This window comes from Carettochelys insculpta, chromosome 1 (genome assembly GCF_033958435.1).
Source record: "Carettochelys insculpta isolate YL-2023 chromosome 1, ASM3395843v1, whole genome shotgun sequence".
Classification (NCBI taxonomy): Eukaryota; Metazoa; Chordata; order Testudines; family Carettochelyidae; genus Carettochelys; species Carettochelys insculpta.
In genome coordinates, this window is record NC_134137.1 from 324,616,734 (window position 1) to 324,640,473 (window position 23,740).

A 23,740-nucleotide genomic window follows, 5' to 3' on the forward strand; every position below is an offset into this window, starting at 1 on the left:
GGGTCTGCAACCAGTTGTCAGCTCTGTGTATCTTGTGTTGTTTAGTGCAACTGTGTCTGGGAGGGGCCCTTTAAGGGAGCGGCTTGCTGTTGAGTCCGCCCTGTGACCCTGTCTGCAGCTGTGCCTGGCACCCTTATTTCGATGTGTGCTACTTTGGCGTGTAGACGTTCCCTCGCAGCGCCTATTTCGATGTGGTGCCGCGCAACGTCGAAGTTGAACATCGACGTTGCCAGCCCTGGAGGACGTGTAGACGTTACTCATCGGTTGCTACATCGAAATAAGCTATTTCGATGAAGGCTTCACGTGTAGACGTAGCCCTCCACATTTCCCATGTTTTCGCTCAGTGGGCACCTTGAACATACATAAGCAGAGTGGTCTAAGGCACCCTGCCAGCAAAGTAGCACATAAAGTAATTAAAAACTTTAAAAATGCAAACTACCTTCCCCCCATTTTTGGTGCAAAGCAGTGCGTGATCTGAATAACCAGAGAAATACAAAATAACATTGGGTGTCCACTTAATGAAATATATGAGAAATGGATAGTTGAACTAAGTAACTGCTGTCTACAAATCATAAGCTAAATTACAAAAATGAGCAGATACTCTACAACACCCATCTAATAACAATTTTACAGTCCAAGTTACACTGCGTGGTTTACAAAGAAATCTGTAATAATGAATATCACTTTTTCCTATATGCTGACTCCATTTATCCATGACCTACTTCTTGCTCTTTGCATTTAGTATGTAGCAATTAATGACTGATAGAACAGTGGGTTGGGACTCACTTGGATTCTATTCCTAGCTCTTCTATTGGCCTGAGATGTGTCTTTAAGTGAGTCTCACTTCTCTGTGCCTCAGAGTTATTAATTACAGAGTTATGTCGAAATAACATCTTATTTCAAAATAACACAGCCACACACAGGCTGCATCTACACTAGCAAGTTCTTTCGAAAGAGCCCATGGAGCATCTACACATAAAAAGCCTTCTTTTGAGAGTAAATTGAAAGAATGTGGTTCTCCTTTCGAAATCACTCTTTCTTTCTCATTTCAGGAAGAGCGCCCCCTTTAGAAAGAAAACGTGTAGATGTTCCGCAGAGCCCTTCTGTCGAAAGATCAGTCTTCATTTGCGATCCCTAGCCCATTCTTTCAAAAGAGTGGGGGGCTGTGTGGACGCTCTCTTTCAGAAGAACAGATCACTCCTTTGACCTGCTTTCCTGTGTGTGGACACACTCTTTCGAAAGCAGGCTGATAAGAACTCGCTCAGTGCAGTAGCAGCCCAGCCAGGCTCAGCAGCAAAGTGTGAAGAGGGGGAGCATTTGCGCTTCATGGGGGTGGGAAGGGAAAGAGGAAGTAGAGCCTGCTGGCTTCCCAAGCAAAGTTACTCCTTCCTCGCCAGTAGCTTGGTCTCCAGCATGTGGGGAGAGAAGGTCGCCTGTGTGTAGCCCTCCTGCTGGGTACGGAGAATTCCTTTGGGCACCCCATCTTCTTCAGTGACATGTATTTTCCCACCTTTGATGGTTCCTGTCAGCTGGAGCTGGGTCAGAGCAACAGGGGCTGCCCCTGAAAAGAGGCTCTTCCTTCTGTGGGAGCACGTGGATGCCTGGTTTAGGCTCCATAGCCAGGGCCATGGATGCATTTGTCCTGGGGGCTAGTTTGGGGCTGACGCGGGTTAATCCTGGGTGCAGAGGGTGGGTTTGGGGCTGAAATGGGTTAAGCCTGCAGGTGGGGAGTGGGTTTGTGGGATTGGGGTAAAGCTTGGGGATGGGGGGCGGATTTGGGGGCTGAGAGCTGAAGCAGATAAAGCCTGGAGATGGAGGGTGGGTTTGGGGATTGTGGGGGGGTACAGCCTGAGAATGGGAGGTGTGGAGGGTTGATGCGCACATTGGTCCTTCCAGTTTGACATTACTTATTAAGGACTGTCTTGTATTTGTATGCATTGCAGCTCTTGAAGTACTGATTCTGTAACCAAGTATGAAGAAAATGGCTCTTCTCACTCTTTTGGTTGCAGACCCCTGGTATAGTGTGAACACACCCCAGTGATACTTTTTTGTCAGTTTAACTTGAGTCAACAAAACTATGCAGTGTAGACAATGCCTACCTCTTTGAAGAAAGGTTGACACTTTTTATTAAAGAAAAACAAAATCTATCAACAAAGTGTAAATGGTAAGATATGCCAATCAGATAGTCTCCTAGAAGATAATTTAAAGTGCGCATGGACTACACTCTGAGAAGTCTAAGTGAGATTGTAGGTTCCCTTCTCACTCTATGTATACAAATTAGTATAGTGTGTATTTCATATGCATATTACAAGGAGAATATATCCCTTCATATTCAGTAGGGAAGCTATTTAATAACCCTTTTAATAATAAAAATGTCATTTTAATATGTCTGTAGATAGTACATATTAATTTTAAACTATAAAACCAGCAAATTTCAGTCTTTAAATAAACAAAATAAAACAATGTCATAAATAAATACTGGATCATCAAAGCTATTGAGAGAGCTTGAAATAACTATGGAGATTTTGCATTTTTTAGGACATTGAAAGACTATGTTAATGCTCAGCAGCTCAGTCAAATAACTAGGCAAACACAAAGTTGAACCATGATCAATTTTGTAGAACCCTGAAAAAGAACTGTTAATGTAGAAAATAACAACACTGGTAATTTTTTTTCTGAAAAACGAGTTGTAGCACTAATGAAATGCAAATTAGTTCTGTCTTCGACAACTGATGGCACTACCAAAACTGCCAGCTGAAAACAAAGGATTTATTCAGCTATTTACATAAATTGTATTATTCCACTATAGGCCCATGACAACTACAGTAGGATTATTTCAGCAACTGAAAGATGGTGGTGCTATTAGATTTCAGCATTTTGATCAGCATTCTCAACGTAAATTAATAGTCCCATGATTTGAAAGCTCTATGAAGCTCTTTACAGGAAATTGCAGCACATACAAAATTATAATGCTAATAATGGAATATTTATTCTTTTATGCTTTGCAAGTTGCATTGTAAAATGTGATTCAACTATTCCGACCTAATAGGTTTGGTAAAAGGCTGTCTAAAATCCCAATTACCATTGAATTAGAAATCTTATGCAAAGCTGCCACCTGTTGTCCAGAAGGAGGCACTGCAACATGATGAAGAAAATTCGAAGAATAAAAAATATGAATGATATAGTAACTGAAAAATAATAAACATAGGAATATGTATTCCTGTTATAAGTGATTAATTGGATACAAAATGAAGACAAACTGCTGATGGTCATTTCATATACCATATTCTAGGCAAAAACTTGCATGGAACACTAAGAATTTTTTGAAGCACACCACCCTTACTCCTGGTTATAGAATCATAAAATCACAGAATCAGAGGGCTGGAAGGGACATCAGGAGGTCATCGAGTCCAGCCCCTGCTTCAAGCAAGATCAACCCCAACTAAGTCATTCCATCCAGGACTTTGTCAAGCTGGGACTTAAAAACCTCTAGGGATGGAGATTCCACCACCTCCCTACGCAACGCATTCTAGTGCTTTATCACCCTCCTCGTGAAGTAGTTTTTCTTAATATCCAACCTACTCCTCTCCTTCTATAACTTCAGGCCATTACTCCTTGTTCTGCTGCCTGTCACCACTTAGGACAGTTTCTTTCCATTCTCTTTTCAGGATCTAACTGAAAATTTTGGGGAAGAAGGGGCCTCCGGAAGAAGGACTTACTTCCGGAAGACCCCCCCACCTCCCAGGGGCCACACTTCTACACACTGTTTTGGAGTCCAGAAGATCGTCTTTCGGACTCCAAATCACATGACCTTATGCTAATGAGGTGTCAGGAATTTACATACATGCCTCATTAGCATATTTTGGGCTGTTTATTAGCATGCCACTTTTGGAGAAAGTGGCATGTGTAGAAACAGGCTTCGTGTCTTGTCTCAGAAGGTAGATTTTCCACCACACTGATAATCCTAGTAGATATTCTCTGAACCTGCTCTATTTTGAATCACTCTTTCTTAAACAAGGGAGTCCAGAACTGCACACAGAGTTCCAAATGAGGTCCCACCAGTGCCTGGTATAACGGTACTAACACTTCCCTGTCTCTAGTCAAAATACTTCTCCTGATGCATCCTAGGCTCACGTTAGCCATACCACATTGGTGGCTTTAGTCATCCTGTGATCAACCAATACATTCAGGTCTTCTTCCTCACTGTTTCCAACTGATAAATCCCCATCTTATAGAAAAAAAATCTCGTTAGTCTGTAAATACATGACCTTGCACTTTGCACTATTACATATCATCACATTTCTGTTACTCCAGTTTAGAAGCTCATTCAGATCTTCTAGCCTGACATTCATGGCCTCTTCTATGTTGGCACTATCTCTCAACTTTGTGTCGTCTACACGTTTTATTAGCACACTCCCATTTTTTGTGCAAAGATCATTAATAAAAATGGTATTCAAGATTGGTCCCAAAAGTGATCCTTGAGAAACTCCACTGGTAACCTCCATCCAGCCTGACAATTCACTTTTCAATATGACCAGTTGAGGTCTCCTCTTTAACCATTTTGTTATCCACCTTCGATTTCTTATGTTAATCCACATCACCAATTTAACAAATCATTTCCCATGTGGAACTGTATCAAATGCCTTACTGAAATCTAAGTAGATTAGTGCTATTACAAATCCTGTCTAGAATAAAAATCAATTTTCTTTTCAAAGAAGGAGATGAGTTTGGTCTGGCACAGTATGTTTTGTAAAACTGTGTCACATTTTATCCCAGTTAAATTGCGTCTACATGGCCCATCCCTTTTGGAAAGGGGAATGCAAAGATGGCCTACTGAAAATGCAAATGAGGCACAGATTTACAAACCTCGTGACTCATTTGCATACTCTCATGCGATTGCATTTCTGGAAGTAATATTTTCACAAAAAAAGAAATCCAGCTGTGTAGATGGGGTTCCTTTGAAAAGAAACCCTTCTTTTGAAAGCATCCTTCTTCCTATTTTGTTTGAAGAAGGGATCTTTCAAAAACGGGGTTTCTTTTAGAAGGAACCCCATCTACATGGCTGGTTGGTTTTTTTTTTGAAAATATCACGTCTGGAAATTCAATCTCATGAGAGTATGTAAATGAGGCACGAGATTTGCAAATTTGTGCTTCATTTGCATTTTCAATTGGCCACATTTGCCTGCCCCTTCCGAAAGGGAAGGACCATGCAGATGCAGCTGTACTGTTTACTTCCATGTCCTGTCTCTTTTAAAATTTGTTCCTATACCTTGAATACAACTGAGATCAAACTAACTGGTCTGCTCTTTTTGGGATCGCTTTCATTGTCTTTCTTAAAAACAGTTACGATATTAATGATTGTCCAGACACGGTATGACCCCCATGTTTACAGTCTAATTAAAAAATCTTGCTATTGGGCTTGTAATTTCATGTGCCATTTCCTTTAATAGCCCTGGATAGAGATTATCCAGCCCTCCTGCGCCCAGTTTAGTCCCATTAAGCTGTTTGAATTTGAGTTCCACCTTGAATGGGGTAATTTCTATTTCCACAGCCTTATTTCATTAGCCACTCCAGCACTACTGCTAAACTCCTGATTAGCCCAATTAACTTGAGGCAAATTATTTGTTTAGGTGTTGGGCGCTGCCTAGATTATCTTTAATCTCCAGTTGAGATGGCAACCCCACGTCTTTCCTTGGTTTCTTTTTTATTTATTGTGTCATAGAACATTTTACTGTTCATTTTAATTCCCTTTGCAAGGTCCAGTTCCACTCAACCACAGGCAATTTTCACTTCTTTCTTATACTTTCTGAATTCCAATAAGTAGTTTTCCATGATGATCCATCCCATTTTCCATCCTTGTGGGCTTTCTATGTTCTCTTAATCACCTGTTTAAGATGCTTGCTTATTCACCTTTGTCTGCATCTCTTCCATTTGATATTTTCCCCTTGCTCAGGGTGCAGATTTCAGAAAGAATCTGCAACTTTGAATTAAATAATTCCAACCCTGCTCCACACTCAATTTTTTGAGTTCTTCAGTTAAGTCCACTTCCCTAACTGATCTATTTTTGTTTATTCATCCATTTAGTTTAAATCAGGGATCTCAAACTCATGGCCCTCAGGCCACCCCCAGCTGGCACAGTTGTACAATATGGCCCAGGAGTACTGGCAGGCTAGGAGTCTGTCCTTTCCCGGCCCCCAAGCCCCAACCCTTTCTGGCCACAGCTCACCCCCTACCCACTTTGCATACCAGCCCCCAGAGATGTGGCTCTGAGGGTTTTGCCACAGTGCAACAGCAACATTATCCCCGCATCCCCCACATAAGCAGGAACTGTGGGGAAGTGGAGCACATGGCTAACAGATTGACAAAGCTCAGCCACTCCATAAAGCCATTTTTCTTCCTCTGGTTTTACTCAGGCTAAGGTGAGGAAAAGTGCCTGTCAACGAATTTTCTCCATTACTCCACACCAAGGCACTTGATTAATCTACACTTGCAATCCCAGCCTTCAGTTTAGTGGCACATATCTGAGCTCAAGCCTAAATTACTTCTCAGCATGACTGTGGTCAGGGGACTACAGATCAATGGATCAGGACAATCTTCACTTTAGTCTCCTCAAGGAGAGGGTTTTTTCTGTCTAGTAGAGGGTTTGCGTCTCTATTTTCTGAGCTCTTGTATTTTTAAGGAAGGTTTTGACAGATACTAAGACTTCATTCTGTTGTTAGCTAAGCAAAGAGATGTCAGCAGGCTGAAGGTTCAGGCTTCTGCCAGGGACATGATACTGAGCAGTGCAAAAGTATAAATTTAAATACACTTCAGGAAAGCAATCCTCAGATATAAACATGGAAAAGATCATTTTCCTTGGATGACACTGAGATGGATACACACATTCCATAATTCTAGAAATAACTGATAAGTACAATTCTAGACATTTTTATTTTGCTGCTACTAGAGTTTAAACTGATTTATATAAAGTACTTTGCAGGAAATTTAAGTCTGTCTGTGTCTACACTAGAGAGTATTGTCGACAGTAAATTGACAGAATACAGCATTTCTATCAACAGCCTTCTGCCATTTGCTCAGAAGGCAGAACGCCTTTCTCAACAGAATCTGTTGACAGTAAGTGTTGATGCTCTGGGGGATGTGGGGGGCACGCTTTCTGCCGACAGATAAGTCCTCTGTGGTGCCGGCCAGCTGGCCTGGGGGATGTCCTGTCCACGGCAATCACAGCTCTAGGTACCTTCCCTCCAGCCATTCTTAAAGACGCAGGGAGCCCGAGTAACCCCATGGAAGGAAGTGGATAGCAGGGAAGCAGCCCAGCAGATGTTGCTCTGCTCAGCTCTCCCAGTGCCATTCCCTTCTGCTCTTTGGTGAAGTGGTGAGCCAGCCAGTGAGCTAGCCACACATGACCTCTGGGGCCTGCTAGGAAGCCACAGGAGGGGTCCCAGGAGCCTCCACCCCAGAGCATGAAACACTGGGCCCCAGCATGGACTGGACTGGGGATAAAGGACCTCTGGAGCTCCTGGACCAAGGAGGATATCCTATTGGACCCCTCCACCAAGAGGCGCAACACCCCTGCATAGGAGTGGATGGCTTTGGCCCTGGCAGAACAGGGCCACCCCGCCCACACCATGGAACAGGGGCAGGCTAAGGTTAAGAAACTCTGGCGGGGTACTCTTGGACCTGCAACACTGGCCTGAGGTCAAGGGCAGGACCAACCTCCTGTCCAACTATCAGGACCCGCACCACCTCCTGAGAGGCAATGACACCTTCCCACCAACTGCTGCCATGGACATGGCCAAGGAGAATGCCCCCCACCCCACACCTCTGCTGGAGCCAGAGGAGGAGGAGGAGGAGCAGCCAGCAACCCGGCTGGAGCCAGAAGCGGACACAGGGACCAAGGCCAGCGGGAGCACCCTCGTGATCACCATGGACTTGGGCCCATCAAGCCAGGCCACCTCCAGGACATCCTTGGACCTCCCTGATGGACCCTCCGGTAAGTACCCTGTGTGTGTCACACACCCCAGGGCACGGGGATGGGCGCAGAAGAGAACTGCTGCAAGGCTTGTCAGGCCAGCTCGGGCCAGACCTTGCACTGCAGTCCTAGCATGTGGAACCATGTGCAAGATAACAGTCCCCAAGCACGAGTGCAGGACTCACAGGAGGCTGGATGAGCCAAAGCCCCAAGGGAGAGGGAGTCTTCTAGCCCCTGCCATGGCTGGAAGTGGGCCAGCCACTTAGATGCCAGCCTGACCCCAGAACTTGCTCCCAGAGATAGTGCCGTGACCTGCACACATGTGTGGGGGCGCTCGGGAGGGCCAGGATGTGCCTGGATCACCTGCCATGCATGAGTTGACCACTCTGTGACCAGACACTTCTCTTGGCTGCTAGCTCATTCCCTGGGGGGATGAACCTGCAACGGTTAGCTTGGTCACCAAGGCACCATGGGGTCCCCTTGCAGCAAGGTCCACTGTGCAGGGCACACATGCCTGTGCTCCTGGGACATCCCCGTCCCTTGGCCTGGCAGGTGGTGACTGCTACTCTCAGTAGGGGGCTTTAGAGGCTGTGTTGCATGAATGATTCACCATCTCTCCTCCACATCTTCCTTACAGCTGCACCATCCAAGGGCTGGGACCAGCCCCACCTCCCTGCCAGTACCAGCCAGATCCACCCTGGCACCAGAGTGAGCCAGCTGAGAAACAGGACCAGGGTGGGCCAGCAACACACCACTGTGAGGGAGGGGCCGCAGCAGAAGGGACTGTCACCAGCAAGAACAGGACCTCCAGTGGGCCCACACTGCTGCCCTATGGAGGCTCACCAACCTCCTGGAGCAGCAGCTGTGGGACGACTGGAAGTGGCAGGTTTGGGAAGGGGGGGATGGACACAGGCCAAGGACCAATTGATGTCCCACTATGATGCTGCCACCGGTGTCTGGTGGGACCAGTTGGCCCATGTGCCTGTGGCTGCTGCCCCTACTCCCCTTGCCACTCCTCCTGCCCCTACACCCCTCATCCCTGCCCCCTTGCCCTGCTCCCAGGTGTGCTGCAGCTGCTTCAGTGGGCAATGGCCATGGCTGGCCCCCCTGCTCCTCAGGCCCCCTTTGCTCCCCTTGCCAAGACCAACCCCACTGAAGCCCCACCACCTCCATTATCTCCCTGTGCTCCCAGCTCCAACCCAGCTCTGAGAGGGACTCCCAACCTGTGGTGGGAGGGGATCGTGAGGACGAGACCACTCAGGCTCGCGCTCCGCTGTGGGGTTGCAGCCTCCTTGGACTGATGCCGCCCCGTCCACAAGGCCCCCGCCAACTGCATATAATTATTTTTTATTGCACACTGTAAATAGTTTCTTATCACAAGGTTTATTTTGAACACATTTATCCACATTAAAGTCAAAGAGGTTCTTTGTTCTCCACTCTTGTATCTCTCTTTACTGGGGAGAGATCTGGGAGGAGTAAAGGGGTGAAGGGAGGGGTCATGGTGGGGAGGGGGTAGGACTGCAGGTCGAGGCCTCCACGGGGGGGCTTCCCCTGTGCAGGGTCATTGGGCATTCCAGATCCACACCCCACCCCTATGGGCATGGCAGATCAGAGCGGCACATCCAGCTGCTCGTATGTGCAGCTGGTGTCCACCCCCAATCCTGGGAGAAAGGTTTCCCCCTTCAGCATGGTTTCTGCAGAGGGAAGTCGTGTCTAACTAATCTATTAGAATTCTTTGAAGGGGTTAATAAACATGCGGACAAGGGGCACCCAGTGGACATAATATACCTAGATTTCCAGAAAGCCTTTGACACGGTCCCACACTAAAGGCTTTTATGTAAATTAGGTGGTCATGGGATAGGAGGAAAGGTCCTTTCATGGATCGGGAATTGGTTAAAAGACAGAAAACAAAGGGTGGGAATAAATGGTAAATTTTCACAATGGAGGAGGGTAACTAGTGGTGTTCCCCAGGGGTCAGTCCTAGGACCGATCCTGTTCAACTTGTTCATCAATGATCTAGAAAATGAGGTAAGCAGTGAGGTGGCAAAGTTTGCAGATGACACCAAGTTGTTCAGGACAGTCAAAAGCAAAAGGGATTGTGAAGAACTACAAAAAGATCTCAGCAAACTGAGTGATTGGGCAGCAAAATGGCAAATGAAATTTAATGTGGGTAAGTATAAGGTAATGCATGTTGGAAAAAATAACCCAAATTACACGTACTACATGATGGGGTCAAATTTAGCTACGACAGATCAGGAAAGGGATCTTGGAGTTATAGTGGATAGTTCTCTGAAGACATCCACGCAGTGTGCAGCGGCAGTTAGTAAGGCAAATAGGATGTTAGGAATTATTAAAAAAGGGATCGATAATAAGACAAAAGATATCATACTTCCCCTATATAAAACTATGGTACGCCCACATCTCGAGTACTGCGTGCAGATGTGGTCTCCTCACCTCAAAAAAGATATATTGGCATTAGAAAAGGTTCAGAAAAGGGCGACTAAGATGATTAGGGGCTTGGAAAGGGTCCCATATGGGGAGAGGCTAGAGAGACTGGGACTTTTCAGTTTGGAAAAAAGGCGATTGAGGGGCGATATGATAGAGGTATATAAAATCATTAATGGTGTGGAGAAAGTGAATATAGAAAAATTATTTACCTTTTCCCATAATACAAGAACTAGGGGACACCAAATGAAATTGATGGGTAGTAGGTTCAAAACTAATAAAATGAAATTTTTCTTCACACAGCGCACAGTCAACCTGTGGAACTCCTTGTCCGAGGAGGCTGTGAAGGCCAGGACTCTATTAGGGTTTAAAAAAGAGCTTGATAAATTTTTGCAGGTTAGGTCCATAAATGGCTATTAGCCAGGGATAAAGTATGGTGCCCTAGCCTTCAGAACAAGGGCAGGAGATGGATGGCAGGAGATAAATCACTTGATCATTGTCTTCTGTTCTCCTTCTCTGGGGCACCTGGCATTGGCCACCGTCGGCAGATGGGATGCTGGGCTCGATGGACCTTTGGTCTGACCCAGTATGGCCATTCTTATGTTCTTATGTTCTTATGTTCTCCTCCACAAAGATGTGCAGGGCAAAACACACCACCACTACTGCAGGGATGTCGTGCTCCCCCCATACCCAGGTGGGTAAGGATGCCATCAAGTGGCCGAAGGCACACTCAGCCTGCATGCATGCTTGGTTTAGTGGGGCATTAAACAGTTCCTGGGTCAGGTCCAACTGCCTGGTGTAGGACTTCATGAGCCAGTACATGAAAGGCTAGGTGGCACCCTCCAACATTCACAATGTCATGGTCACATCCCTGACCACCAGCACTTGGTGGGGGACATAGGCGCCTGTGTCCATCCTCCGGCAAAGGCTGGATTTGCAGAACTCATGGGCATCATGTGCCCAACCTGACCACACGACGTACATGTTGATAACTGTCCATGGTGGTCAACCAGAGCCTACAGTACTACGGAGTAATACTCCTTCTGGTTGAAGAACCTGGCCATGCTGTGGTCTGGGGCATGGATGGCTATGTGGGTCCTGCTGATCACCCCAAAGCAGATGGGGAACCCCAGGGTGGCATCCACATCTGCCAGACGGATGACCCTCCACAGCAGGAGTGTGTTGATGGCCATCACGACTTGCAAGGGGAGGAGAACAAACACACGTCAGGGAGCAAAGGGCAGAGCCTCTGGGGCCCAGTGGGCTCCTCTGCCCACTCCCGTTCTCTTGCTCCCAAGCTCTCTGGATGCCCTCCCATGAGGGTGCCCCCCAACAGCAGGGCTGTATGAGGGTGGGATGGCACAGTGCCCCAGGGACAGGGCTTCTCCCTCTGTAGGGTGCGAAAAGACATTGTAACGGTCAAGAGTGCAGTCCGACCCCTCTGTGAATCCTCAGGAGAATCTAAACAGACGAGTCTGTGCAAGGTGAAAAGCTGCAAAATAACTGCCATGGGAACTACTGCAGAACAAGGCACGCTTGCCAAGAATTCAAGGCTACGCTGGCAGTAGGCCACAAGAGATAGTGATAAGAAATGCATAGGCAGTTTTAGGCAATCTTATGTTAATGAGTTCAGCTTTATCAGCTAGTGTTAGGAGGGCTGTTACAGAGCCTCTCCCCAAGCAAAGCTCCAACGCGTCAGGTTTTCCCCCCACTGGTGACTGCGGCGTCTCCGGGACTCCTGTCGCGGGTGTCACGCGCTTTCAATAAACCAAATATAGCACTCGCCTTCTGGGTGCAGCCTCTTTTCTGGGGAACCTGAGCCTGGTTGGCTACACCTTCCCAGCCCTACCTCTCACACATCCGACCCCAACTCCCAAGGGCCATCCTCAGGCAAGACACACCCTGTTAAGGGCCTGCAGCCTGAGAGTGCCTCACCTGCATGAGGACAGCCCTGACTATGGATTCCCCCATACTGAACTGGTTCCCGATGGAGAGGCAGCTGTCAGGGGTGGGGAAGACCCACTTCTTCACAGGGGTTGCACACAGCAGCGGGGTGTTCTGTCTCCAGAGGGTAGGGGCGAACCAGGCACAGAGCTCCAGAATGGTGTCCTTCCATGTTCAGAAGTTCTGGAGCCACTGCTGATCATCACACTGCCCCATGACCAGTCAATCCCACCAGTCAGAACTGGTGCTGTGCCTCCAGACCCGCCTGATCACCCAGGAGGGCAATCACAGGTGGGCCCACATGGCACTGACGGTGTGCTCCTCAAAGCAGTGTCAGGCATGTCCCCGGAAAGGAGGTGGAAGATGGCCGTGATCAGGTTCAGCAGCAACTGAAGCAACTGTGTGTGAGGCCAGTGCAAGCCTGGGGGCTGCTCTGGCACAATGGCTGACTGGAAGGCGTGAAGTCTCTCTCAGAAAGAGCGGGAGCCCTGCACTAGCTATGCTATCCCTCAAGGAGGTAGGTAAGCCTCAGCATGGGCAGGGTACAGGTGTCTGTGGAGATCTCTTTAAGGGCATGCCTCGCTGGGGCTCCCAGAAGGGATTACCAGCCATGCAACCCTGTATGATGGGGTTCCAGTGGCCGTTGTGTAGAGAGAGCAGCTGGGCAGTCTGGCCTCTCTCTTCCAACAGAGTGGGTTACTTCTTTGATCTGCTTTGGTGTCTGGCCTCAATCTGTTGACAGACAATTTGTCAGAAGATATCTTCTGACAGTGATTTCTGTCGACGGATCATTGTAGCGTAGATGTAGACTCAGAGCTTCAATGCTCTTCAACTAGCATCAGAGCACTACTCTCCTTGTCTGGCAAAGTCCATGAAGAGTCTTATGCAGCAGCAATAGAACTTGCCAGGAACCAGAATTTCCCAGAGAAATTCTGACAATTAAAAAAAGAAGGATTTTGATCTGAATCAGAACGGTTCCATTTTTGGTTTTCTTTTAATTTCTTTTCTGAAAAAATTCTGATTCGGGACTATCAAAAAGTTTCATTTTGACAGCATTGAAGCCTTTCATTTTGACTCTTGGTTTCACAATTCCATTAGACTTTTATATTATATTAATAAATTAAAATTCATGTTATATGTACACTGTATTAAATAAACAGAAATTTAAAATAGCATCAATATTTTAACATGCTATTCAAGCCTGAATAAATTGAAACATTGAAAAACTGGTCAAAATTGACACATTCCCATATAATAATAAAACTAGAAGCAATCTTTACAGGTCATCAGGTCCAGCCTCCTGTTCTCATGGCAGGACCAATCACCATCTAGGCCATCATGAAAGGTGTTTGTCTAAACTGCTCTTAAAAATCTCCAGTGATGGGGATTCCACAATCTCCTAGGCAATTTATTTCAGAGCCTAACAACCCTGACAGCTAGGAAGATTTTTTCTAATGTCCTTTGCTGCAGTTCAAGGCTATTGCTTCTTGTCCTCATCATCAGGAGTTACTGAGAATATTTTTTCTTCCTCCTTCTTTTTAAAAACCTATAAGATATGTGAAAGGTGTCGTCACATCCCCACTCAGCTCATGTCTACACAGCAGCTACACGCTGCTGTACACAAAAATGCATTTTGTAATAGCACTTAACATCTACATACTTAGGCCACATTTATACTAGAGCACTCTTTTGAAAGATGATCTTCTAGAAGATCATCCTTCAAAAGTGCGTGTCCAGACACAAAAAAGCAGATCGAAATATTAATCTGCTCTTTCGATAGTGTCCATCCACACAGCCCCTGCTCTGTCAAAAGAACAGGCCAGGGATCGAAAAATCTGGGACGATGAGGATTTTTTACAAACAACTTAACTCCTCCATTATGAAATAACTAATGAACTGTAAATGGCAGAGACCTTGATCTGGTTTTACAATTTTAGGCTTTTTAAAAGAAGTGATTCCAGATGCATTTTCTTGGGCATGAACCAATACATTGAAATATACAGAACCCTCCCCACAAGAATGTCACATATCAAACGAGGGTCTGCAGAATCTTACCATAACGCTCCTCTCATAGTGTTCATGTTCTTTTTCAAAATCTATCATGTAGCCATTTAGAGACCAAATGAATGTCAGGTCTAATGTGGTATCATAGGAGGCAATACACTGCATGGTGGCATTCTCTCCAACTGTGACATCAACATTAGTTGGCGCCAAAGTAATCCTCGTAGCTTCTGTGAAGTTAAAAGAAAACACGGAAAATTCTAACAAACAAGTGCAGATGCAGATGCAGATGCAAATCTAGCTGTTTGATTATACATGAAAAGAACTAGCTGATTTCCATGTTATTTATGCAACTACTTTTCAAAGGGGAATATTGATTACAACTATGGGGAGGAAGTTATCCTAAGGAAAGGGACAATGCTCTTACCACTGAAACGTCCTGCTGTTTGTTTGCTCATTCCTTGATAATACATATTTTAACCTCTTGATTACAAGGACTATAACCAACTATGCTGAGTGATTTGCTGTCCCAGAAGAAAAGTCAGAGGATCCATTTTGCATGACATATTGTGCATTTTTGTACCTAACAAGTTTGTTTTTTTAACTGTATCATTAATGAAAGGGGAGCACTTCTCAGTACTCTCATTTCATTACTCCAACCTAGAAAGTGGGATTGTAAAACATCAGTTCAGAAAACAAATGTATAATTATACATCAAATAGGTATGGTGGGAAGGGCAGAAGAGAGTAGAAGAAGAAAAATACAGTTTGAACATCTCTAGTCTGCCACCCTCATGACCTGACCAGTGCCAAACAAGAGAATTTGCCAGACCACAGGAGGTCAATATTGATGAGCATGTATTACCCACACTTCCTCTGCTTACTGGGCTCTTAGAAGACATTTAGGGGTAAATTACTGCTAAAAATAGCACAGAACACTGATAGCCAGGACTGGTGGCTGTAAACAATCTTCATGGTACCATGGAAAATCTGGGCACACCCATGATAAGTGGACATCTGGTGGCAGGGAAAGTCTCAAAGGGAAATCTTATAAAGCAAAGCTTTATAATTTTAAATCAAGGACTATTATGTGAAATAAACTAACAACAACGGAGTTTTACCTGTGATTTCCAGAGTACAAGAGCTGTTAGCTTTTCCTCGGTTATTTTCTGCAAAACATGTGTAGCTGCCTTGATCCAGCTTTGTGATATTAACAATTTCCAGGCTACCATCATCCCAGATAGATATCCTATTCAAAGGGTGAAAAAATATACCTTGAATTGTAATAGTTAGTTGCATCAGAAAGAAGTGTTTCAAGCAGATATCTCGAAACAAGAAAAAATCATAAGGGTCGCTGAATAACTAGTGTCTAATTATTGCAGCTATAAATGCTCTAGTACCCCATCATGATGTAAACAGAGTTGGACATGATTAATGGGATCTGAAATAAAACATACAATTAAACTGGGGGAGGGGGGGATTATTTCCCCTTATTTATGTTCTCTCAAATATTTTGTCTTTTAGTTTAGTAAGTTTAATACTCAAATAATTGCAAGATGAATTAGAATCAAGACACTGCCCATGATATTTTGATCTACTATCTCCCTACAGTTTCACTCTTGGGTTTATTTGGAGCAGGAACTTCCAACAATATAAACCCTATAGACAATTTTTCACTATGAATTGGGATGAGTCTAAAATTTCGCTATGGACATGAGTTAGGATTTGAACTTACATGACCTATGGTGAACAAATAACGAACAAATCCAAGAAATCTCTGAATCTTTCCTTAACATCCCTTAGCATTCCTCTCCTACCTAAATCCCCCTTTTAAAAATAACACACCATTTTTTATGGTTTCTCTCAAAATAATGGCATATTTTAACTTTTAGATAAACCAATTACAATTACTTTGTATATAGATTATTAACTAAATCTAAGCTGTAGGAAGCACCACAACAGTGATATAAGTAGCACTGAGAGGTGACAGTCAGCACTCAAGCCTCTAGTGTGCCAGGAACTGCATAATTTGGTGAAACAAAAGAAGTTAGGGACAGAGAATTCACAATCTGATAAGAAAGAGGAATAAACAAACACCTGGGATTAGGGGGTGGCAGGTAGAGACAAGTATATTTACACAGAACAGGAGAAACAGTCTGTCTCCATCCTAATCAATTCCAGGTGATTCATAACCCTAATGGCACTGAGGTAGATTTTAAAAAGGGGCTTAACAGAGGGTAATTTAATAAAATCAGCGCTTGCTAAGGAGCATTGGTAGCTTGCCACCAAAGATGATGAATCTGAGTTTAGAAAACAAAATGGTCCCTTCGTAGATATGGGAGCCCATTTTTGAACTTCTGTACAGCTCCTTAAGTCTCCAATAAGCAACATTTTTCAAATAGTCATTTGTGGAACAGCCGCTCAGAGTATGTCTTGTGGATTCGACTACATCTAAAGTAGCTTACTGATGATCTGAACTCATGTACAGAATGAGACTCTAATGATGTATCTACACTGCAAAACAGACAAACAAACAAGCAAAAACAGAAAAAAACAAGCTGTTGGCTTGTCTCAGCTGACTCGGGCTCACAGGGGTTGGACTGCAGGACCATAAAACTACCGTGTAGATGTCTGGTTACAGACTAAGACTCCAACCGGTGACCAGATGTCTACACTGAGATTTTATAGCCCCAGAGCCAGAACCTGAAAGCCTGAGTCTGCTGATGTTGGCCAGCCACTGGCATTTTACTGTAGCAGGGTATACTACAAGGCTGCCTGGCAGGAGGTGTTGACATAATGACACCTATTTAATGGAGGGCAATATCCTTCAGAAAAATCTCAGATTTAAACATAATTCTTGGTTTCTCCACCAATAGACATGAAATCAAGGACATGCCAGAGATGTTATTGCAGATTCTGGTGGAATTTATGAAAAGCTTCTCAAAACCAATTCCACGTGCACATTCTGAATTAAAACAAAAAGCAGTCAAGTAGCACTTTAAAGACTAGCAAAATAGTTTATTAGGTGAGCTTTCGTGGGACAGACCCACCTCTTCAGACCATAGCCAGACCAGACTCTGGTCTGGCTATGGTCTGAAGAAGTGGGTCTGTCCCACGAAAGCTCACCTAATAAACTATTTTGCTAGTCTTTAAAGTGCTACTTGACTGCTTTTTGTTTTGATAGTGTATAGACTAGCATGGCTTCCTCTCTGTTACTATTCTGAATTAACTCTTTTTTCTGTAAGGAAATGTGGCTAATGAACAGTTTCAGTATTGCTGAGAATTTGTATGTAAAACTAAAAAATCCCATGCTAATTTAATATTAATTAACCTCTATCCATGGGATAGACTCCTTCTTGCTGCAGGGGTCATGAACCATCCCCAGATTTTTATATGTTGTTAATTTAAAATCTCTAAACTTTCTGAAACGCTGTTTTAAACAGCTGCAAGTTAGGGTTGAAAACTGAGCACCCCTAAGTCAGGAATTTTAAAGTAGTTACCCTGAGGGAGTTTATGTGCAGCCAGGGACATTCTGAGTATTTGTTTTAAACTTTCAGAAATCTCGTTTAATATATCATTTGAAAGGTAACTTCTTCAGTGCAAGAGACATTTATTTATAAATAAGCAGTTCCAGTACTCAGCTGGCTCCCTCCCACCCCCAGCCAATCGCATGGCTGGGGCTGCCGAGGTGCTGGTACACAGTACCAGCTAGTACCAGAACAAAAAAAGCACTGTAAATAAGTCACCATTACATTGATACGTTTTGGCATAGGATGAGCTGAAAACAGGCTAGAGAGAGCTATGACCCAAATAACAAAAGGAACCAAAAAATACAGTCTATTGTTTCAGAGGTAGCCATGTTAGTCTGTTTCAGCAAAACCAACAAGCAGTGCAGTAGAACCTTAAAGAATAATGCTTTCTTTATGAGATAAGCCTTTTTTATACTTTAGATAAACAAAATGGAGAAACACTATATTAAGTACCAATTTTTAATTATAGCTTGTGTAAGCAAAGATTTCCCAAAAAAGTGAAAAATCTATATACCTTGGTCAATACACGTGTATCAAACTAAGAATGCAAGAAACTTCAGAAAATTGTCATTAGACTATTGACCTGCAATTGGCATGCTCCAGCTGTACTGGCTCTGCTCTTTTACAGCACAGAAGCTGTGCATCATGCTTGCAAGTCACTAAACTAGAGCAACAGTATATAATCAGGACAGGGAACTTACTGATTTTAAAACCTGAGAGTATCAGAGACCCTGAGTCCAGATTTACTAGTATGACCTCATGGCTCCAGAGTGGACCGAAGAGAGGGGAGGAGTAAGGGGCACTGCCCGTCATTCAGGGTACATAAGAATGGCCATACTGTTTCAGACCAGTGGTCCATCTAGCCTAGCATCCTGTCTTCCAACAATGGCTACTACCAGATGCCTCAGAGGGAGAGAGCAGAACAGGGCACTTTACTGAGTGATCCATCCTCTGTCATCCAATTTCAGCTTCCATGAGTTAGAAGATTAAGAACATCCAAAGCAGGGGTCCGCATCTTTGACCCAGCTAAAGCCATTCTTACGCTCTGTGAACATATCTACAGTAAAAGCTCAGTTATGTGGCACCTGGATATTTGGCACATTGGGTTAACTGGCATGCTACAGGGCTGGTTATCCAGCCAGGGCTAGCTGCCACAGGGCCGGTTACCCAGCCAGGGCTGGTTATTTGGCCACCAGCAGAAGCAGCGGGACTGAGAGATAATGGTTATGCAGGGGTCGGGAGCTGGTGACTCTGCAGGGGCCAGCTGTCCAACCGGCAGCTGCAGGGCTGGGAGCTGGCTGCTTGGCTGGTGCTGGCTGGGTGGATGGTTCCAATATCTAGCTTATTTGATTATCCAGTGCCCCCAGGTCCCCAAGGGTGTTGGATAACGGAGTTTTTACTGCAATCCTTTTTAAACATCCAGTTATACCTTTGTCCTTCACAACATCCCCCCAGCAATGAGTTCCATAGGCTGTGCACTGTGTGAAGTACTTCGTTATGCTTACTGCAAACCTGCTGCCTAATTTCATTGGGTAACCCCAAACTTGTGTGTTATGTCATGGGTAAATAACACTTCATTATTCCCTTTCTCTATATCATTCACAATTGTAGGCCTGTATCACATCCACCCTTAGCTGTCTCTTTTCAAAGCTGAACAGTTCCGCTCTTTCTAAGCTCTCCGCATGCAGCAGCTGTTCCTTTTTTCAATTCTAACATCTCTTTTTTAAAATGGGGAAACCAAAACTGGAAGCCCTATTCTAGGTATGGGCATTATGATATTGTGTCTTACTTACCCCATTACTAACGGTTCATAGAATTGTGTTTGCTCTTGGACTGCTGGTGAGCAGTGGATAGAAGTTTTCAGAGAACTACCCACAATGATTTCACATATCTCTTTCTTGAGTGGCTGGAGACCACATAAGCCTGCACACTCCTTCCTGCAGTTATCTGTTTTTGAAAACAAGAAGTCCTGTAGTACCTTATAGACTTACAGATAATTTGGAGCATAAGCTTTTGTGGCCATGAAAGCTTATGCTCCAAATTATCTGTTAGTCTATAAAATGCCACAGGACTTGTTGTTTTTGAAGATACAGACTAAGGCTACGTCTACACGTGCCCCAAACTTCGAAATGGCCATGCAAATGGCCATTTCGAAGTTTACTAATGAAGCGCTGAAATGCATATTCAGCGCTTCATTAGCATGCGGGCGGCAGCGGCGCTTCGAAATTGACGCTCCCTGCCGCCGCACGGCGCGTCCAGACGGGGCTCCTTTTCGAAAGGCCCCCGCCTACTTCGAAGTCCCCTTATTCCCATGAGCCTTTCGAAAAGGAGCCTCGTCTGGACGCGCCGTGCGGCGGCAGGGAGCGTCAATTTCGAAGCGCCGCTGCCGCCCGCATGCTAATGAAGCGCTGAATATGCATTTCAGCGCTTCATTAGTAAACTTCGAAATGGCCATTTGCATGGCCATTTCGAAGTTTGGGGCACGTGTAGACATGGCCTAACATGGCTACCCCTCTAGTACTTGTCTGTTTTTAGCAGTTCATAGATTAGGGTTGGATGAGACCTCAGGAGTTCATTTAACTCAACCCCATGCTCAAAGCAAGGCCAGCCCCATTCTCACTGTCCCTCCACTGTTGGAACCGTCCCCCATGACAGAGAGCTTCTGGAGCTTTCCCTATTGCAGGAAAAACTCCAGAAAAGGGGAGGCGGTGGGGAAAAAGCTTTGGCAGCTTTCTGCTGCATGGAAAGGTTCCAGTTGTGAGAAGCTGACAGAGCCTTTCCTCTCCATAGTGAAACCCAAGGCTCTGGCAGGGAGTGGCACTGGGGTAATGCCAGAGCTTTTCCATATTGCTTCTCCTTACCAAAGTATTTCGTAGCAGCGTGTAGCTTCACCACAGAGTAGGTACACACCACCCTGCTTTTACTGTGGTCTGTAGCTACACATACTCTTCATTCTGCTACCAGTGGTATGCAGTGTACCCTCAATGGTTACTGCTAAGCAACTTTTTTTCCACCTTCACAAACTACCAATGCATTTCAACCCTGAGAAAGATCAGCAAGCAGGATCATGGTGAAAATGGGACATGTGAAAGTTAAAGAAAGATTAAAAAACTGCCCTGCCAAACCTAGACCCAATATCTCGTGGCTAATGCTTAGTATATGTACTAGCTGAACTGCTTTACATGGAACATTTACATGCAAGATGAGAATTAATCTTTTGAAGAATAAAAATAAATTAAGAATGATCCTTTGCTTCAGATTTGCTGCAAGAATTTAATAACCTACTAATAAAAATTTAGAGCAAAATTTGAACTCTAAAACTAAATCTACAGTAAAATTTGAACTCTAATGAACAGGTGTCATAAAACTATTCTGAGACCCATGATGTTCTCTGGAATAAACACTGACCTGCTCCCATTCACAAGCAGCTCTGTTCCTTTGCTCCATGAGAATTTTGGTTTAGGAGCAGCTTTAGGCTTACATTCAATTATTACACGACCTCCTTTGGCAGCCAAGATCTTCTTCTTCATTGGGTTCAGTTCAAAATTAGGAGGCAAAGCTGAAGAGAAAAAGCAATATATGGACGCCGATATCATATTTTTGACAGTGTATGTAATGTACTTTACTTTAGGACATTATAGATGAGCAGGTGTATTGAAGCATACACATCTATGATTAAGAAAAGGGAAAAGAAGGATCTAGGCAACTACAGACTTGTTAATTTTACTTCAGTAGGTGCAAGACTTTAAAACCAACAGTGAAGGAAAGAATAACTCAGTTTATGGAAGAAAAGGGTAATAGGGATGTAATACAACATGGTACAATGGCAAGATTACGACGGACTAATTTGATTTCCTTCTTTGAGAAAATAACAGGGTTTATATAAATATATATATATTTGGACTTCAGGAAAGCATTTCACATGGGAAATTATCTTTTACAATAGGGAAGACTGGTATCAGCACAAGAATTATAAGGTGGATTGGGAACTGACTAAAGAGGAGAAGGCCAACAGGCTGTGCTGAAAAGTGCATTATTAAACTGAAAACAACTTCTGGTGGAGTTCCTGAAGGATGAGTCTTGGGAAACAATCTTATTCAACATTTTTATTAATGGCCTTGGCACAAAATGTAAGAATGTGCTAATGCAATTTACAAAGTGGGGAGGCATCATGAACACAGAGAAGGACCAGAATACTATACAGGACGGTCTCGATGACCTTGAATACTGGCATGAAAAAACTGGATGTGATTCAATAGTACATAGTTCAAGCAACTTAAGGTCCAATAATAAGAATTTCTGTTACAAACTGGAGGTTCATCTATTGGAAATGTCAGAGAAGAGAGGCCTTGATATTGTGGGTTAATAAAAGTACGATATAAGCCACCAGTGTACTATGGTCTTAGGATGTATTACGTGAGGCATTTCCAGTACAGAGAGGAGGGTATTAAGGCTTTTGTACAAAGCACTGGAAAGACCTCATTTGGAAGAACACATAGCATTCTGGTCATTCATGTTTAAGAAAAATTGATTTAATCTGGAACAAATTCAGGGAAGAGACACTTGGATATTGAAGAATGGAGGGCATATCTTATGAGGGGAAACTAGAAGAGCTTGGATTGTTTAATTTAGCAAGAAGGTGTCTGAGGGGGATATGATTGCTCTTTATAAATGCAATAGGGATATAAATACCAGGGATGGTGAAGAGCTACTTAAGATTAATAAGAATGTTGGTACAAGAACAAATGGATTTTTATTATAAATTATCTATAAATGATCTCAGGCTGGAAATTAGAAAGATTTTAACCATCGGGGGACTAGGAGAATGAGTGAGTTTCTAGAACAGATTCCAAATGTGAGTTTGGGGGAAGGGGCCAGCAACTTAATTAGCTTTGAGAGATAATTTGACAAATTTATGCATGTGATTGTATGATGGGGTGCCTACTACCCCCAAGGCAGAGCAGGTTAAATTAGGCCAAACTTGAAGGGAACCCAGGAACTTATAAAGCCTAATGGAAGATGAAGTTTTGCTAGGAAGAAGTAGGCTGGGCCTGTGTAAGGGGGTGAATGTGAAAACTGGAAGAGGCTGAGGGGGAAGCTGTAATGAATCACGTATTTTGAGAAGGGATATTTGTTTGGGGCTAGTAAGAAATCAAAAGCGACGAAGTTGGCTACAGCTGCTCCCTGGAAGGAGGGAATGTGAGACAACAAATTCAAGGGCTGGGGTGCAAGATAGGGAGGAAAGTGGGATGGAATCCGGGGAAATAGCAAGAGGGTCCGGGAGGAAGCAAACCGCAGTTGCTGGGAACAGTGTTTGAATATGGAGTAGTGGGAGGGCCCAGGTTCCTCTACCAACCACTTAAAAATGGCTTTGGACTAGACTGTCTAGATGGCATGTGCAGGGATGATCCAGTGGGACTCTGACATGCTGAAAGAGGGGGACCATACAGTGACCTGGCCAGAGGACTGTTACAAAGAGGGAACACTGTGAATCATGGAGAGCAAAGCGGGTAATATAGTATGAGCAACCATGGGAATGTATGTGTCAGAAGATAATCATCAGATGTGGCCAAAATGAAGCGCCTCAGTTGTGTGCAAATCCTGTTATAAAGGGTAAAGTTCACTTCAGGTTTATGACTTCTGTTCATAAAACCTGAGGCTTCAGGGGCTATGTCTACACAGCAGCATTATTGTGAAATAAGCTATTCTGGAAGGCCATGTCCAAAATGAATTGGGAAAAAGGGAATTTCAAAGTCTGGGATTTACTTTGAAGCTCCCACGTCTACCTGGCCAGTTTGGGTTTCAAAAGCAGCACTTTTGAAGCATGACTGACTGCCATTATGCTAATGAGG

The 23,740-nt window shown here is 44.2% G+C and overlaps 1 protein-coding gene across 1 annotated transcript in view; it reads right to left on the bottom strand.

The window, feature by feature from the left end:
* The window catches only part of CNTN1 (contactin 1), a 187,105-nt gene that overhangs the window by 107,370 nt on the left and 55,995 nt on the right, over positions 1–23,740 (bottom strand). The window contains exons 10-12 of the mRNA XM_074984080.1: positions 21,297–21,447; positions 15,480–15,607; positions 14,414–14,589 (exon numbers count right to left, since the gene is read on the bottom strand). Of these exons, the coding sequence (XP_074840181.1) occupies positions 14,414–14,589; positions 15,480–15,607; positions 21,297–21,447 (455 nt within the window). The remainder of the gene's footprint in view (positions 1–14,413; positions 14,590–15,479; positions 15,608–21,296; positions 21,448–23,740) is intronic.